Source organism: Camarhynchus parvulus, chromosome 24 (assembly GCF_901933205.1).
Source record: "Camarhynchus parvulus chromosome 24, STF_HiC, whole genome shotgun sequence".
In the NCBI taxonomy this organism is placed as follows: Eukaryota; Metazoa; Chordata; class Aves; order Passeriformes; family Thraupidae; genus Camarhynchus; species Camarhynchus parvulus.
This window is the reverse complement of record NC_044594.1, coordinates 4231630-4246900: the sequence shown is the minus strand read 5'-3', so window position 1 is coordinate 4246900 and position 15271 is coordinate 4231630. Positions and strand designations below refer to the sequence as shown.

The following is a 15271-nucleotide window of genomic DNA, read 5'->3' as shown; positions in this document are numbered from 1 at the left end:
GTAACACTCCACTGACCTGGGACTGGGATTTTGTCCAAGGTCAAATCTGTCTGTACATGGAAAACCAGTTGGTGATCAAACAAAACCTCATTCAGGCAAACTGAGGAACTGGTGATGCATCTCTGAACATAGTGTTTTCTTGTTGGAAGCCTCAGGTCCATTTTTTGCATTATTTATTGATTTCTAGGCCTGTAGGTGCCAGAAGGACAATGAGGAGAAGGTGGTGTGGATGGCCTGTGGCCAAGGAAAGAGATGAAAGAGGAATTCAGTGTAATCTTTCAGTGCAATTGTTGCAATGGTTGATTTGTTTCCTCCTTAATGGGATATGGAAGGTGGCAAACAGTAGGACTTGACCATGCTCAGTGAGATCAGATTTCTGTTCCCTTGTTCCCATAACTTAAGGTATTTGGGTCTTGTAGGAGGTGTTTATACAGCCAAACCTGCTTTACTTTGTGTTTCTGAAGTGTGGTAGTGGATAATAATAAATCCCTCATAGCTCCATGCCATGTGTCATGCTGGTTTTAATGTCTCTGTTCTCTGGTTTTTTACAGCCATGTTGCTGAAGATCACCTTGTCTTCTGGAAGCAGAAACACAATGAACAGATGAATCCCTTCAGCCAGATATTACTCCAGTAGGTCGTCTCCTCCTCATGGAGCACACAGGCAGAGAGGAGATGGACTTGAAAGAGGAAAGTCCTCAGATGTGGACTGAGTCTGGAGGACAGGAACAGAACACTGCTCAGGTGATTAGCCAGAGCTCCACCTCTGCTTGGGCTGGATTGGGATTAGTGGGGAGGGTTAGTTCCCATTCAGCCCTGATTTAGAGTCCAGAAGCTCAGCTTTCGTTTGAGCAGGAATACAAACATTTCTGTGGTGATGTAGGGTTAAAGCTTCAGAAACTGAACTGTGCAAACCGCAGCAGTGAAGACACAGAGCTCTGAAATGAGCTGAACAAAACTAAGCAGTGGCTGTAGAAGTTTGTGTCCAAATACATTTATTACCACGTGGAAGAGTAAAGGCTGTTAAGAATAATGAGCAAAATCTGTGCTCTGTGGCGGCCGCTTTTGGTGGCATCATTTGAATCAGATGGAACTGTGGGTGGACCCTGGGGAAAGTAATACAAGTAATTTTTTCCAGACAGACATCTGGGTAGTGAGGAAGGGAGAAATATTAATTGTAGGCGACTAATGCAGTTTTAATTCTGCAGTTTTAATTCTTTCAGGTTCTGCGGTATGCAGCTTGTCCCTCTGCCTCTGAGACAACACAGCTGGGAATGTCTAGAATTCTGTAAATTGATTTATTCTTTTAAGTATGGTAGGAAAAGGGTGCTGCATGGTATTTGACCCACAAGCTGAGAAATTTGGCCTCTCAGTAATTTCCATCTTTGAAATTTGCAAAGAAAGGCAGTTTTCAATGGCCTGTGTTCCTTTCTCTCTGCAATGGGATAACCATGCTGCTGTTTGCACATGGCAGTTTTAAGGCTTAATGAGTATTTGCAGAGGGCTTTCCAAATGTGAAAATACAGTGTTTGTGAGAAGATCTATTGTACACAATCTGCACTAAGCATCCACAGAGGAGTACCAGGTGTCTTCTGAAGCATAAGCTAAAAACTAAAATAAAATATGTAACTGTGGTATCATTTTATGTGAAAGAATTTTATGTGACTATGAATACTTGTATTCAAACTAGATTTCCTGCTCACTGTCCTGTTTTTCCCATGCAGTGAAAATGCTTTTTAGCATGTAAATGATAGCAAGAGCCTGTTTTCACTGGAATCCAGTATTCTGGCTCATAATTTTATATGATCATCAGTTATGATCATAATGTTCTGGTAAAATTGACTTGTTTAGATTTAAAGTTCAGCCCTAGACATAACTTGTTCCAGTAGTCCTTGGAATCTGTGCTTAATGTTTTTAGGTATAGGTTTGTCTGTTTAAATAGTTGAATTTTCTACTGATGCTGCACATACATACTGCAGAGAAGCAGTCTAATATGCCCTACTGCTGACTCTGAGAACTGCAGTACAATCTCTTGAGGAGTATCAGAGTTAATAAATTCCGTTAGCCTCTCATCAGACGGCAAAAATTACCTCCAGCTACAGAACTAGCTGAATGAAATAATTATCATAAATCCTGAAAGGGATATGAGCATAAAGGGAAACAATAGCCCAATACATTTAATAGACACATTAGTTCAAACATGAACTTGTTCCCTTACAAATTTCTGAAGCATCATGCTAGAACTAAGTATGGGTGGGTGCCCTTTGTAGCAGTTATGTCTTGAGTTGCAATGTAAAGTAAAACCAGACACTGATCGGAGTTGTGTCTAGATTTCTACTGATAGAATAATTGAGTGAGATTTGAAATATGTGTTTTTCACTGCATTCAGATTAGTTGGGACTCAAGTTCTCTCTGCTTTCCAAGGCACCCTGTGACTCTGGTGCTGTATCCCACTGTCCTGTGTTGGTGCGAGTCCAGGATCTGTTTGTTCCCCAGGTGCACTTTGTCCCCGAGGGGGGGGCAGTGGCCCAGATCATGTACAGTGACGAGCAGGAGCGCGGCCCTGCACAGCAGGTGGTTTACACAGCTGACGGCACCTCCTACACCTCTGTGGACACCTCGGAGCACACCCTCGTTTACATCCACCCTGTGGAAGCTACGCAGGCACGTGTGGTTCTGAACCCACCCTGGTTTTGGCACCTAGAAAACACAGCAATCTTGTTTGGGATGAAGGCCAGTTACCAGCCAAGTGGTATGACTGGAAAATAGCAGGCAGTCGCTCCCAGCAGTTTTCTCTGCCCACTGCTGAGCAGGGACTTCATGCTGTTCATTTGTCTGATGTGCAAATCTGCTTATCAAAGGATGGCGAGGCTATGAATAATGAAATGCTGGTTGCTTCACTGAAGGTGGATGAGATTATAATTTACTCAAAGGTGTTTTCCATGGCATGGATAATCTCACCAGAAGTTCTGCCTCTTGTATCCAGTAAAAAGCTAAGAGCCATCTATATTCCTTCTGGAAGAGTCTTTGTTTTGTGTAGTACACTTGTCATAATTGATAGTTACAATAACAGTAATGTCTTTTTGCAGAGCATCTCTGCTTATTCAACGTAATTTTGTGGTCTCTGCAGAGTTGCTGATTTTATAGCCCTTTTATATTAATTTTCTTCTGCATAATCGTATCAAATAGCCTTTATTCCTTGCAGCACATGTTTATATGGGGTCAATATGCTATGCATCTCTGCCTCTGCATGGTCAGATTAAAAAGCAACAGGCTCGCTTTGTCCAGAGTGTTTTATAATATCTTTGCTGACAGGGCAGATTAGCTGTGCTGCAAAGTGCACGTCCCTGGCACCCCCGTTGTGCTGGCAGGGCCTCATGTGGCACATTGTGTCTTGTGCACCTGTCAGCTGTCCCAGAAAACCAGCTTCTGTGTGAAGGGATGTCCTGAGAGGATATCTGTCAAGGAGTTACTGGCCAACTAACTCCAAAACTCTAAATGCAGCCACTGTCTCAAAAGATGTGTAGTATTCAGACACTCTTCTGCATCCAAGATGAAATTATCACAATGCTAAAGGAATTTGTATTATATAATGCTTTATTTTATTGTAGCCAGGCTGCTGCAAGCTCAGATATTTCAAGTTTTGGCTAAGTAAGGCTGGCCTTAGTCAATCCTTAGTCTTGCTTTTTCTGGGATTCTGTCAGGGCTGTTCTTGCAGAATACTGAAGTTGGCATGGCTTCTCTGAAATTAAACAGCATCCTGGCCTTATCAAATTCCTATATAAGATGTGCATGATAGTTCCTCAAAAGAAAGCATGCAGCAGTCTTGTAAATTTTTAGGAAGAAAAAGCTCACAGTTACCTTCTATCCTGCTTTTAAGTGTTACACATTAAGGGCATAGCTAGAGCTATTGAATTTCATCCTACAGATTTTATCAAATCAACAACTGACAAAGTGATTTTGGTAAATAAAAACAATAAAATCCGTGAAACACTTTAGCTGTACAGATGCAAAGTGCCACATAAATACATTAACTCTTTATGGAGCATTACCTAATTTTTAATTTCCATGTATATAGGTCTACTTGGATAGGTTGAAGTAGTTTGCGGTGGTAACAGGCAGGTTAGAAGCTGTTGACAAAGGCTCAAATGTGGGTCGTTTCATAGTGGCAGGGTAACTTTTCTGTGAGTTGGGAGTAAAAACCCCCATGGCTGGTTTGATAAGCCTTTTTCACTCTGTCTAGACTCTGTTTACAGATCCGTCCCAAGTGGCTTACGTCCAACAGGATGCTACCACCCAGCAGGTAAGGAAGAGATATTATTCATTTTGGGCCTAAAATTTTGAGAGAACAGTCAGGGAAGGTAAATGGACATTCACGTGATGCAGGAGGGTAATGAGCTGTTTTTGAAGTTGTCCAGTGACAATCTCAGTCTTGTGCTGTTACCCTGATCAAGGCCAGTGACCACCTTGAGCATGAATGACAGTAAAAGTTGAGAATTTTTTTGAGTTTATTCTCTTTAATTCATATTCAGCAAAAATTCTAATTTACTGCCCCGGATAGCCTGAAAAAATCTTTCAGCAGTGTCCCTGCAGCAGATGTGGCTGATGTCATCTGAATGTGCCGTTTTGGAAAGACGGGGTTTTCAGTTGTCCTCATACAGGTTCTGATCCAAATGCCTTGGAGTCCACAGAAGGCTTTTGGGGGACAGAAAAATTAGATTAAATTCTAGGTTTACTGGAAATGTCACAGGAAATTAAGTGTGAAACCTGAAGAAGTTCAGTGACTGGCTCCCCTATCAGGTGTGCTGGGCTTGCCAGTTTGAGGTGGGCTGGGAGAAAAATAAAACTGCAGCCTGTGTTTATAAGGTTATGATGATTTTTCCTATTCTTTTTACATCCATCATGGATGGGAAAGTTGTTATTAACTCTTACTGGTATCTTTGGGGACTGGGCTGTGATAATTAGCTGTAGACAGGTGCTTTCAGATCTCTGGTTGGAATTCTCTGCTTGTCATAGACTTAAAATCATTACTGTTGGTGGGTCTTTAATGACATGTATGAATGGATGTACTAGTTCTGAATCATCACCAAAGCCATCATTAAAATGTGTGTTTATTGACAGTCTTGGGGCAGACTGAGGGATTGAATCTGTGCTGAGAACAAATTTTCTTGCTAAAAAACCTTCTAAATGATTGAGGCACAGATGGGAAGCAATGACTAACACAATAAAGGTGTTGCCTGTCTTCTCATTCTTCTTATTCTCTGGAGTTTTGTTCTTGAATATTTTGCTCCATCAATTTCCCTGCATTAAAAAGCCAGAAATTCTTATTTAATTGTCTTAAAGCTCATTTAACAAATATGTGATTAATTAGAGATTATTCGTGCACAGTGCAGATAGGAGTTCCAGCAGAGGTGATCTGCTGTTATTATTCCAGAAGCACTTGCCTTGTCCTCAGGCCTTGTCCTCAGCCTGTCCTCCATTCCAACACAGTCTGATAGCAGTCCTAACATAGATATTAACTTTTTTGTGAACGGTTAATCCCTCATTATATCAACTCCTGCCTGTGCAGCTGTTTTTACATCAGCATTTCATGTGGGACATCCCTGAACTGACAACTAATGATAAAATAATAAGTAAAGGTCCTCTTGTCTTTCAGAAGAAACTTTATTGTAGAAAGAAAGTGAGAGGTTTATAAAAATAATGCCCATAATCCATGCAGGGCCTGACATGGAAGTGCAAGTAAGGGTATGTTTGGTGTGATTAGTTGTAGGCAATGCTAATAGGGGGTGCAGATAGATCCAGATCTGTATGACCCTATGCTTGCTGGCACAATGGAGGAATAATGATGCCTCTTTGTTGCCACTTGGCTTCAGAAGTGTCAATACCAGACTGTCATGGTGGTTTCGTCCTTACTGTTGCACCATTCCCTGCACCATTGCTGTTGTTTTTCAGGAGTTTCATAAATTACTCTTAATACCTCTTTAAACAAAGCAACTAGTTTGGAGTACTAAGACTGAGTGCTTACATTATGGATTTTGTTGTCTGCTCCCTTGCTACTGGCCCAATGCACTGTTCTCAGTTTTATCTGATGTTTATTAAGCACTCTGCAGAGAGGCAAGAGCTTGGATTTTAGCAAAAAAGCTGCTTAACAGTCAGAGACACAGACTAGAAGCCACATGATACCAGCTGTAGAGAAGGATGAAAAGTCACGTGAAATAATGGTGCAAATTCCTGTATAGATAAGCAGGAAACAAAAGGCAGGAAAGGTGATTCCTAGGGGTCTTAGTTGTGCTTTGTTTTATTGCTGAATGGATGAGAACAATGTAATATGCATTAATTTGGTTGTTACAGCACCCAAAAAAGTCTGTAAACAAAAAATATATAGTGTGAGCAAATGTAAAGAAAAATAATTGTTGGGAACCTCTTTTTTGAGAGGTTGATCTTCTCATGAGGTCAATACACCATGCTGTTTTTTATGGATCCTGGATCACAGAATCACCAAATTATTTGGATTGGAAGGGATCTTAAAGCTTATCTACTTCTAAACCCCTCAGCCATCAGCAAGGTTTGGTTGAGGAAAGAAAAAGTCAAAAAATGAGGAAATGTTTTTTAGTCCTTCTTTACCTTTTCCCTTGAAAATGAAAGTAAATTGGGTGTAGAGGAAAAGAGACCCCAAATCACTGGTTTTACCGAGAGCTAAAGAGCCCCTAACATCTGTTTTTAGTGCAATTGAACCCAGGACCTTAATTTAAAAATATGTAATAGGTAATTCAGAATTTGCAAAGTCTATAGATTTTAAGTCTTTCCCTTTGTCCCAGGAGCTGTAGGTTCTGTCCATGCCCATTATCCCTATTTGAACCCCAAAAATCATGGGAATGCAGCAGTTTTTGAGTAGACTGCAGGACTCAAGGGAGCTGTGCATGCTGGGCCCTGCCCACGTGTTAAGTGACTGATGGAAATGCTGCAGTGCTAAAATGAGTGCCTGTGATTTTAGGTAACGGTGCTCTTGCCTGCTGCTGCTGCTCAGAGCATGAATCCCACCAACCTGTCTGTGCTCGGCAGCGTTGCTGACCCCCCCCAGCCAGTGGCTCTGGAACAGGGGCCACAAGCAGATAGAGTAAGTTGCCAGGCACCCTTTCCTTTTCATGTACGAGTGCACTGATTCCATTGCTCCATCATCTCTGGGAATGAAATGCCTCTAAGTGATCTGGGAGGAGATTTGAGAAAGCTGTAGTGCAGATTTTACTGTCTTCCTTCGTCTCACCATGGAATGCATGGGGGTTTAGGATATCATATATTTAATATACAGAGAAACCTGTTTCAATGATGGTTCTGTGAGTAGCCACTTTAAAAGTCTGTCAGTGCTGAAAAGTGAAGTTAACAGAAGGTGTAGTGCTGACTGTCACAGTAACATCCACTGGGTTTCCTTACCAGTATTTTCAGGCAGCTCTGCTGTGTGTACTATTTCTTGTTCTCTACTTGAGAAACCTATGTGGGTGATGAAATATGCGCCAAACTTCAAATTTTGCAGTTCTTTTAAGGAAGGAAAGGGCTAAACTTGAAAATTAGTGGAAGTATGCAATGGCCTCAACTGTTCTTCATGTCCTGTGCTTTATATCCAGTCTCCACATTACCTCACCCCTTCTTGACCTCTACCGTTGTACTCTGGAGATTGGTTTTGTTGGATTGTCAAGAGAAGGTTGTGCATCAAAGTGCAGGATTCTCTCACTTGTACAAAAGAAATTAAAATACAGCTTTAGGCTCTAGGTAATATCCACAGAGCCTGGACTTGGTTTTAAACTTTCTGCAAGGATCAAGAACTTCTCTGAGTTCAGTTTCTTCTGAGAACTGAGTCCTTGGCAGGGTATAGCCAAGGAGTAATACAGGTGTTTTCAGTGAGACCATCAGCAGCAGCCAGCCATGCAAAACATCCCTTGGCAGTCGTTTAGCACCTTCCCTTGTCCTCCTCTCCATTACCATAGGCAGCAAGACGGGTAGGCTAGCAAGGACGTTCATTACTTGTCCTTGTGGTTTGCTTATTGAATCTGCTTGAATTGTTTGTGAATTCTCTCCTCAGGCATCATTACCGGTGCATAACCAAGTGTTACCTCCTATGGAGGCTGTGGATGGTTCTGATTCTTTAGCACCTCTGCAGAATCAAATGGAAAGGATAGAAACAAAAGAGGAAGATGATGAGGATGAAGATGAGGATGAAGATGGGGAAGACACTGACATGGATGAGTGGGATCCAGATCCACCTCGACCCTTTGATCCCAATGATTTGTGTAAGCATGTGCAGTCATATGTAGTGTACTACCTGCCCCCCCTTCTTTTCTTCCCTCTCCATTAGACCTTTAGTAAAGAGAGGCAAAAACCATTCAGATTTCAGCAGTAATGAGTAAATGTGAGTCTTGATTCACAGAGAAATGAGAAATGGGAATTCAGATTGGGCTGCTTGACTGAAAAGACAAAATTCTATCTTTAGTGAAGTCTCTGAGCTGATTTGTTCCTATTTTGCTGGACACTGGCCTAGCTAATATTTTGAAATATAGACAGACTATTGGCATTAGTGTTCCCGCAGCTGAGCCAAAGATGTTTAGAGAGGGATAAGGCTGTCTCTGAGCTGGTGTGTGAGTGTCTGCCTAAAAGTCATGTCCTCTCTGCCTTTGTGTTGCAGGGTGTGAAGAGTGTAATAACGCACATCCCTCAGTGTGTCCAAAACATGGACCTTTGCATCCCATTCCAAACCGGCCTGTGCTGACCAGGGCGAGGGCCAGCCTTCCCCTGGTGCTCTATATAGACAGGTTTTTGGGAGGTGTGTTCTCCAAAAGGCGCATCCCAAAGCGTACACAGTTTGGGCCTGTGGAAGGACCTCTGGTCAGGCAGACTGAGCTCAAAGACTGCTATATCCATTTGAAGGTAAGGGTGAGAAAAGGGGAAATCAATTTGTGCCTAAGATTTGATTTTCATTAATTTGTCACTCTACTTTCATCATTTCACTAGAGATATTTTGTTACTTCCATCTCTGAATATAACTAAGAAATACCCAGATTGTTTTGGCTTCAAATTTGCTCTGTAATTCAGGGCGACACACTAATCCCGGTGAATGTTCTGGCATTATGGTGATAGGCTATATATATGTATATATAGGGTGCATAACATGGAAGGCTGTGAATCACTCTCAGATGAGTGATGAGCTGAAGCAGCATCTGGACATAAAAACAGCAGCCTCTTCTGAGGAAATTCTGCAGCCATTCTTTTATGTCATGTTGTAACCTGAGTTCAAAATATGTTTCTTACCTTTCTATTCATAAGATGTCGGGGTGAGGAGATATTTTTATGCCTTTCCTCTTGCCAAGTAATTGGTATGGGGTAAAATGTATTTGAGTGACTTTTATCCATTTATCCATACTGGTTTCACTAGGAAAAATTGGTCCTTTATTTGTTGGAGTTTAGATCCACAGTCTTAGGAGAGCTCTGATAGTCAATGTCTGACAAGCAAGTTGTGATCATAGGCAGATTCAGCAACCAAGAGAAGTTCAGCTAAAAAAATGCTGTTTCCTGCTTGAGGCAGTGTCATGACTCAAGAAATGAAAGGAAAACGGGTCTGCCAGTTAGAAACTTCTGACTGATGTTTCTGTAGCCTACTAAAGCTACAGCTACCCGTGTGTCATTTGTTATAGTCACTTGTTCATACTGTGCCTGACCCCTTTAATGAATGATTCTTGTCCCTGAAAACCTTGGAAGGATCCATTGTGCCTCTCTAGTTAATCTTTACCTGTTGCTAAATATGTTTCTGCTTGTTTCTGCATCTCTGTTAGTAAAGAGAAAATGAGCTGTGTCTTCATTGCTCCCCTAATGTAACAGTTGCATGGGCACTGTAGTTTTCTTAGTAAGTCAAATTCTTTTGAATGTGCTGCCAGGCAGTTACAGTCGCATGTAATTGGATTTTGCTACAGGTTTCTCTTGATAAGGGTGACAGAAAAGACAGAGACTTGCAAGAGGACTTGTGGTTTGAGCTGTCCAGTGAGGCTCTGTGTAACTGGATGATGTTTGTGCGTCCAGCTCAAAATCACCTGGAGCAGAACCTAGTGGCCTATCAGTACGGCCACCACATTTATTACACCACCATTAAAAATGTGGAACCCAAGCAGGAACTCAAGGTATGGCATTGCTTGTGTGTCAGGATTCTCTTTTTCTACTGGTTAAATAGTACTTTAAAAGTTGATTCCTATTAAGTGCCAAAAACTACTGATGTGAATAGTTTTAGTACTTTTTTCCTCTGAAAAAAGCCTGGCCTGAATTGAATATCACTGAAGTCAGTAAGTAGTTAATCACCAACATATGCATTTTAATGAGCTTTGGTTCATGAGGAAGTTTAAAATAAAAATAGGTAAATTATTTGTCTCTCCCTGTCATGCTTTACGCAGCATATATTTTGCTGATACAATCTAATTTTTATTGCAGCAATTGTATTTTTTAATTCTGCATGCCCTTTCCAGTTAGCCCTGTGTGTTCCTGGCTTGTTTTCTGGTGCCTTATCTGGCTTTCCTGGAGCTTTTGAAACTTTGCATGTGAAAAATGATAAAGGATATTGTGATTTCCCTGTAGTTTGCTTTTTGTTCCCTCTGAAAATTTTTTGATTATGTTGAGCTCAAAGCAGTGTGGCTGGCTGAGATGGCCTTAATTTTCAACATTTTTTGGGCACTGGGGGGGAGACCAAAAAATTTGATATCAGGAAATTTTGTTGTTCTTCAAATCTCTTCTTGAATGTAGATTTCAACAATTTGTCTGGAAAAACAGTTGTTTAGTAAGTGCACTTACTGAATCAGGGCAAAAGCCTACTTATACCCTTTAAGAGCAGGACTATCTGAAATCAGTCCTTAATGTTTTAAGCTGAATTACTAGAAATCTTACAAATCCATTTTAAGTGTATTCAGATATCATTTTCTCAACAGTTTTTAAAACAATTATAAATAAGACTTTAAATCTGTACAGACCTCCATGTGGGAGCATTGTTTTTCTTACTTTATGTGTTAGTAGTGTCTTTTGGGGTAAAATGGCTTGCTAACTGAAAGGCTTGGTGACCTGATTTCTTCCCCAAGTGGATGTAGGGCATTCATGCACATTTTGTCCAGAGATTAAAATAGTTGAAGCTGGGAAGTTTTGATTTGCCTGCCAGGTGTGTAGTCCAGGAGCTCCAGGTTTTTGTCTTTGTCCAGCTAGTGAGGTTCCCGCAGAGTGACCCACCTGCTGGAGAGTCCTTGAAATCCTACTCACCTCTGCCTGTGGCCCACTGCAAGTTCAAACTTGTTTGAGTTTTTCCTGATGAAAATCTGTTGATGCCTTCTTTGAGAAATCTTTTCTAAAATCCACTCTTTTTCATCAAACAAATGAAATGATGGAAGAATTCTCATCGAAATGTGAGCATCTGCTTTTAGGCTTTTGTAAACTTTATCTTCCTGCCTCTTGTGGTTGCCTTTGCTGAAGGCTTAAATTCCTTGTATGACAAAAGCGGGTCCATCATGCTAGCCTGGCAGATCTTTGTTTTGGGAAGCAGGACCATATTACTCCAATCCTTGAGAAGCTCAGAAGCATTTTAAATGAGTCTATGTGGATGGTGCTGCCTATTGTCTAATTAAGGAGAGCAGGAAAGAAATGGGAAATCCCCCAAGTTAATAACATTTCCATTCCTCTTGGTACAAGTATCAGTACTCTGATGACATCCTTCCTTTACAGTCATATAGCTGGGTTTGAAGAGATATTAGTCTTACTTCCTTTAGAGCTACTGGAAGCCATGTGCGAGATAAACATTCATGTTAGGAAGCTAGACCTTAAAATTAACTGGATACACTTCCTGAGCAAAGCTCTTACATTCCTCAGTGGGGCCACATTGATCTTACCAGACCTTATTATTGAGGGTGGAAGGAGAAATAAGAGTTAGTGGTTGAGGCAAGTGAAGTAAATGTGTTGCTTAAAACCCATTTAAAAATAAATTTCTGTTAGTTTTGGCTCCACTTCAGTGTCCTGTTACCTTGTGCTCCTGCTGCAGGTGTGGTATGCTGCCTCCTATGCCGAATTTGTGAACCAGAAGATCCATGACATAACTGAGGAGGAAAGGAAGGGTAACATGAGATGTTCTGCTTTCAGTGTGGTGGTGGTTGCGAGTTGCACTCCTTACTTTCAAGTATATGGCCTGTATAGTGCTCCCAAATTTCTGCTAGGTTAGGAAAAGTTAAGCCAGATCTTGATTATGTTATTGGGGCTTATTTCCAATGACTATTCTCATGAGAATATTACCTTAATTTAAGCCTTTGCTTTAGGTTCTGGGAAGCTTTAGGTTACTTCCTCCGAGGAAGAGATCTGTTTCTGTACTCACTGTCTGCTGTGTGACTGCTTTAGATTTAAAAATTTCCCTTGATCTCCCTTAACTTACACCAGAGGCACAATCCTGTAGATGCTCTTCCACACAAGGGTGAATTTCAGAATCCCCCTGAATATCTAACAGTGTTGATACTCCATGAGAATTGTCCCCAGTGATCTTTGTGTATCTATGATGAGCTATGGTCTTGGCACAGTGCAGAGGATATAAAAGCAAAGACTAGCAGAGCAAGGCTGGGTATTCTGCAGCCTGTCTAACCTTCAGGGGAGAAATCTGGCCCACAGAGGATAGAGAGGCTGGGGGCAAAAAAATTAGGTGATGAGTGAAATGGTGTTACTGACATTTCCGACAGTGCTCAGGGAGCAGGAAAAGAACTGGCCATGTTACGAGTGCAATCGGCGTTTCATGAGCTCGGAGCAGCTCCAGCAGCACCTCAACTCCCATGATGAGAAGCTGGACTTCTTCAGCAGGTACTGACAGCCTTAGCTTTGCTTGTGGATCACTGTGGTGCTTCCCCAAACATGCAGAAAGGAGGGGATTTGTCCTGCAAATCTTAGTGACCAACTCAGGAGAGATCAGCTCAGCACCAGAATGGAAAATCATGTCAGCAGGAGACTGACTGGTCTAAGACTCAGTGAAACAAGTAGCTTGAGAGAAATAAATAGTCTGTTGAAATTAGTAAAGTTGTTTTTTTTCTTTTGACAATGACTTTACATATTTGTAATGTTTCAGTATCACAGTATTGGAATACTATGTTTCTCAGAAATACAGAAGTAACAGAGCTTGGAAAACAAGGCTTCTAGTGTCTCATTGTGCCACTGGCAAGACAGTTTATCCTGACTTACTAGAAACTGAATCTACAAACACCTGTCACAGAGCAGAAGATATTGGTGCCTTCTTTCTCCTGAAACGTAGCAAGTGACTCTGTTTTGTTTAGCTTTTCTGAGGCAAAATTGTTCCCTTCTGTTTAGTGCCTGACATCAACAGCTGAGTGCTTTTTGGGGAGGAATGTTATGGCTTCAGATTTTAAATGGGTGTCCTTGTGCACTTGTTCCAGCATGCTGAAAATGCTTCTCAGTACAACATAAACTGGGGTGTTAGAAGAAGTCTGCCATGGCAGAGGGCTGGATGGAAGCAGGTAGTCCTCTTGGTCCCATGATTATTGATAGAAATTTTAATGTGTTCTGAACCTTGGCTTCTCATAAAGCACAAAATAAATAGATACCAGGCAGAAACCCATTGTTTTTGCTGCCAAAATTTATTCCGTTTTTATTATTTACTGTATTTTATTATTTACTGCATCATTGTTGCTGAGTTGAATGGGTGAGTAGGAATGCTGAGAAAGAAAGCATAAAATCAGTCGAGAATCCAGATTAATCTTTTTTTGTATCTAACGTGGAGCACTCCTGTATTCTGCAGAACCAGAGGCCGAGGTCGTGGGCGAGGAAAGAGGCGATTCGGACCAGGCAGACGTCCTGGGCGCCCTCCCAAATTTATGCGCATAGAAATAACCAGTGAAAATGGTGAAAAGTGTGAAGAAGGAACACAGGTATATTTTTGGAGATGGAGGGAAAAAAATAGCACATGGAGCATAAACTCTTGACTAAAAGAATTTGGGGCATCAGTGCAAACTGAAGGTGTGCTTTGGACTTACACATGAGTAATTCTTTGTTTCTAGATCGAATTCTCTGCCAGGAGAGCGCACTACTTCCCTACTATAAAACCTGTAAAATCACTTGGATTTCTGCAGCAAGTTTCACTCCAAAGCACTTAGCAGTGAGGTTGGGTTATTGTGACAGTTTAGCAGCCTCACAGAAGTAATTTAGACAGTAAAATTGTAATAGGAGTTTAGGCTCCTATTTGTCCTTTCTGGAATGTGAGATCAGCCTGCTCTTAAAACTGTTGCTGGTAGAATTAAATCAGTTTGAGATATGATTCTCCATGATGTCAGAAGGGCCTCCTGTAGGCAGGCTTATTGCAAAACGTCCTTTTGCTTGTAGCTGTTGCTTTTATTCTGCAGGGATGTAATATGATGCATTTAAGTAAAAAACTAAATTCTCTGATGGTGACCATGCTTAGGTTACCACTAAGTCCTTTTATGAGCATGACAGAAGGGATCAGTGCTCTGGTTTATGACTTAGCTGAAAGCTGATATTTGGAGTGGTAATTTTCCTCCGGCTCCTCACTGTGTCATGGCTCTGTGCTGACTCAGACGGAGGAATGTATACTCTGCCTGTGAATTCCTGCTGCAATGCCCTAAATGCTGCATTAGGTGCAGGCAGTTGTGAGCTCACCCTCTCTACAGGCTGACATGACACATGCCAGCCTCATTTAGACAAATAAACGTAATGCTGGTTCCAAACCCTTCACTCTGGGGAGATGGCGCTTGCTGGGCACAGTCCAGTGTGTGAGTGGCCTCTGGACTGGAGGTAGCTTGTGTCCTGCCAGCTTGGAGCATGGTGCAGAGCTGGCTCACGCACGTCTGTGCACTGGGATAGGATGATGCCCTAAGCCCTTGGAGGTCTGCTCACCTCGCTAAAGCTGGGCACAAGTTCTGCCTGGGAACTGGAGAGTCAGGATGCTGAGAACACAGCTGAGTGTCAGCAAGGTGGAAACTTGCCACCCAGACCTGGACTGGACACTGAGATTGTGTATTGTTTACTAAGGGTCTCTTTCTGGTAAGCACTCACAGTCTGTAAGGGCCTCATTCCTTGGTTTTCTTCTCCCACACCCGCTTTTGTGTTTTGACAACACCAGCCTTCAACTGACATAATTCAAAATTAATTCTGGTGTTCTGTTTCTTTGCTTGTGCTTTTAAGTTTCTTCAGTTGCATTATGTGGTGTCAAATAAGGATCTGTGTGGTTTTTTTTATGTAATAGAAGATGATTC

At 41.6% G+C, this 15271-nt stretch overlaps 1 protein-coding gene across 9 annotated transcripts in view; it reads left to right on the top strand.

Annotated features, from left to right (window-relative positions):
• The window catches only part of PRDM10 (PR/SET domain 10), a 41354-nt gene that overhangs the window by 8794 nt on the left and 17289 nt on the right, over positions 1–15271 (top strand). For 6 of the 9 annotated variants that reach the window (XM_030964799.1, XM_030964802.1, XM_030964797.1 and 3 more), the window contains exons 2-11: positions 552–743; positions 2496–2663; positions 4243–4302; positions 6994–7116; positions 8077–8284; positions 8677–8918; positions 9959–10162; positions 12052–12124; positions 12734–12851; positions 13801–13930. In XM_030964799.1, coding sequence (XP_030820659.1) covers positions 651–743; positions 2496–2663; positions 4243–4302; positions 6994–7116; positions 8077–8284; positions 8677–8918; positions 9959–10162; positions 12052–12124; positions 12734–12851; positions 13801–13930 — 1419 coding nt within the window. In that variant the 5' untranslated portion in view covers positions 552–650. The remainder of the gene's footprint in view (positions 1–551; positions 744–2495; positions 2664–4242; positions 4303–6993; positions 7117–8076; positions 8285–8676; positions 8919–9958; positions 10163–12051; positions 12125–12733; positions 12852–13800; positions 13931–15271) is intronic. The other 3 variants (XM_030964804.1, XM_030964803.1, XM_030964805.1) reach the window with 2 other exon arrangements.